This window comes from Sinocyclocheilus rhinocerous, unplaced genomic scaffold, assembly GCF_001515625.1.
Source record: "Sinocyclocheilus rhinocerous isolate Xijiao unplaced genomic scaffold, SAMN03320098_v1.1 scaffold1776, whole genome shotgun sequence".
In the NCBI taxonomy this organism is placed as follows: Eukaryota; Metazoa; Chordata; class Actinopteri; order Cypriniformes; family Cyprinidae; genus Sinocyclocheilus; species Sinocyclocheilus rhinocerous.
Window position 1 is genome coordinate 127207 of NW_015658521.1, and position 2931 is coordinate 130137.

Genomic DNA, 2931 nt, shown 5'->3' on the forward strand with positions numbered 1-2931 from the left:
GGCTACACCGAAGCCGGTGTAATGTGTTCCGCCGGCGTGATTTTACACAAGTCTTCCTGAGTTTGTGCTATTCAGTGTTTAAGAGAAACACTAAGCTTCTTTGAAGACTGCAGCATATTTAGCCTAAATTTGCATGCGATAGGCCTATGGCCCGAGTCTTCGCTTATTTTAAGGTAAGAATAAGCAAAAGTTCACAAACTGTGAAAATAGAATAAAACTAAACACGGAGGCAAAACGTTTAGTTTTTAATGTGTCATTTATTTATCTTCCAAAAAGAAGAAACTTGAAAGCGCATTCAACATATCTTTGGCATCACAACGTGGAAAAGATACCGCAAATATAAAAAATGCATTGAACGGAATTCAACAATACAAAACTTATTTCAATATGAACTTCTCTCCCTTTTGATCTATACAAATATAGTGCATCATCTCTTTAAAACACATTTTATACAAAAAGAACATAAAGTAACGCTTAACAATGAAAACAAGTGTCATTTGCCTTTTTAAAAGTTTTTTTTTTTTTTTTTTTCATAGTCTAACGTTACCAAGGCCGCCAAACGGAATCTGACGTGACGGACGGTGCTCCCGGAGACACGGCCACCGGAACCGGTGTGCTGGAATTGTTGGCATAAACTGGAATAACGGGGCCGTTTGGAGCAAAGGCAGCGTTGGGAATTAAAAAGGCGAACTGTCCGTCCGTTGCCGGCACAAGCTGGAAACCTCCGTATACTTTTGTTGCGTCAGAAGTCAAGTTGGAGGAAGTCCCGCTTTTGCAAGGGACTCCGCTAAGAGGCACAGCGTTGGCTTGCTGAGTCGCGCTGGGGATTTGAACCATTGGTTGACTGAAGGATGGATGAGGAGGCCCGGCAGGTATCTGGTGCTGTGTTGGATAATTCATGGCGTTGATTTGTGTCATGCAGCTGGCTAAGTGACCCAGCAGCCGGGTCCTGACCTCGGTGTTAACCCCTTCACAGGTGGACAGGAACCGGGTCACCTCGTTCATGCATTCACTGAAGCCAGCTCTGTATTTCCCAAGAACGGTGGGATCCGTGTTCAGGGCAGCTGTTGGGAAAATGAGGTAAGACATTCGGTCAAACGATTCAGAGTAGATGAACATAAAACTGTTTTGAGTAATTTCTAAAACTGCTTTCAATCTAGTCGAATTCAGTAGAGGAAAAAAAGTATCTCGCAACATTTAAAACAAGTGCAGAAAGAAACACAGCAGCCGAGTTCCTGGAAGTTCTCATAAAACTAGCCTACTGATTTTATGATTATTCATTAGACTGGCGACTTACCGGTCATTTGTGCCCGCTGCATGTTTCTGAGATGTTTCACTGTCATCTCCAGGATGTCCGCTTTCTCAAGTTTAGAGTGTCTGGAGCTCTGTGTGAAAATGGGGATTGATTTAGATAGAGTCGGCTATGTGAGGAGATAGATCAATATTCAATCCAGATGTAAATGTAAGAATCAATAGGACTCTCAGTACTTACATCTTTTTTTAGAGCATCCAAGATTAACGTTTTCAGCTGACCCAAGCTTTCGTTGATTCTCGCTCTTCTTCTTTTCTCCATAATGGGTTTAGAAGACTAAAATGCAAAAGAAAAAAAAAAGTGAAATTGTCTAACTAGTCTACTTCGGGAACTATTTCTCAATGCATCGTAGTGCGCATATGCGCGCTGTTTGAACGTAAATGCAGTACAGTTCAGACTCAATACAAACCTTTCTGTGCTCTGAAGCCGTTTTGGGTTTATCAGGTGTAGTGTTCATGCTCGCCGGAGTCGCCGCAACCGGAGACGAGGAGTTCTTTTCCATGATATCGGCAGGCATCTTCACTGGGAAGTATCCTTTGAGATTTAAAAAAAAAAAAATCCTCCTGTATCTTCTACTAGAGTGAACGCTGTACGCAGATACAGTTCCAGATATGAATGGATATCCGCACAAAGTGTCCCGAGTTCAACTGGTGCGGCAATGATGTCACAGTCTCTGATTTCACCGTTTGCCAGCGGTCGTAGCAACTGCCTGCCTCAGCGTCGTCTTGGTCTTATTTATATCTCCGACTGCACGCGAACGGCTCGTGTGAAACTTCCCAAACTTTCTTTCCCACAGTAACTTTCTACCAATCAGCGTGAGGGACACGCGGCCCGAGGGGAGGATGGCTCGTGGTCGGCGCCCCTCCATTGGTTGTTTAGCGTTTGAGCGGGTGGCCAATGGCGCGCGGCCGGGTTTAGGGCACAACCGGGACTGCCTTCAATCATTCAGTTTACATATTAACACTTAAGAGCCAGTCTCCGCAAAGAAACAGCAAACTTTGTAATTACAGTTCAATACACATATATATCTATTGAAATTAATTAAGGAAACTAAAACAAAATGCATACTTCCTGCACATTATAGAAAGTGTGAGACGTGTAAAAGTTTACTATTGCAATATTAATGTTAAAAGGGTAAAACAAAACGCATGTGAGTTTGCCTTTTACTACAACCGAAATAATATGCCTGTTGTGAAGACCGGAATGTGTACGTTAATATGCCACATAATAAGTCATTAAAAATAAAAACGTCACATTTTAAGTGGTCTAAGTTTTATAAATCTGGGGGGGGGGGGCCGTTTACTTCATCTGTTTTAATTCCAAACATTTTTACAAGTTACACTGTAGGAAATCAATTCTTCTCATAATGATTTCTGCCATTCGATTTAAAGTGGTTAAACTTTTGTATAATCACTGCAGTCTAACTTTCGCACACACTTTGATTGCACTTAAAAAAAATTAGGCTTTCAGTTTTAGTATATGTCTTAACATTTTACTTTGTAGAAGTTCATTTGACAAGGTAGCGCTGTATTTCTTTAAGGGCGTCGCTGCTGTTGGCATTTTGACATCTGTCGGCTCACGAGCGCTATTGTGAATGTGGAGCACGTGCCAGGATGTTT

The 2931-nt window shown here is 42.0% G+C and overlaps 1 protein-coding gene across 1 annotated transcript; it reads right to left on the reverse strand.

The window, feature by feature from the left end:
- Positions 1-500: 500 nt before the first annotated feature.
- On the reverse strand, positions 501-2287 carry LOC107722674 (transcription factor HES-1-like). The gene is made up of 4 exons (XM_016531134.1): positions 1722-2287; positions 1493-1588; positions 1298-1385; positions 501-1064 (listed from the first exon to the last, which is right to left on the reverse strand). Exons 1-4 carry the CDS (start codon positions 1827-1829, stop codon positions 544-546), a joined length of 813 nt encoding a protein of 270 aa, XP_016386620.1. The 5' UTR covers positions 1830-2287; the 3' UTR covers positions 501-543.
- Positions 2288-2931: the final 644 nt, after the last annotated feature.

What these genes read in the sequence shown, in the direction of transcription:
- LOC107722674 (XM_016531134.1), bottom strand. Translation starts at nt 1,829, where the DNA reads ATGCCTGCCGATATCATGGAAAAGAACTCCTCGTCTCCGGTTGCGGCG. An exon ending in CGGCTTCAGAGCACAGAAAG is followed by an intron (nt 1,589 to 1,721) that starts GTTTGTATTGAG and finishes TTTGCATTTTAG; the next exon opens with TCTTCTAAACCCATTATGGA. An exon ending in GCAGCGGGCACAAATGACCG is followed by an intron (nt 1,065 to 1,297) that starts GTAAGTCGCCAG and finishes TTTTCCCAACAG; the next exon opens with CTGCCCTGAACACGGATCCC.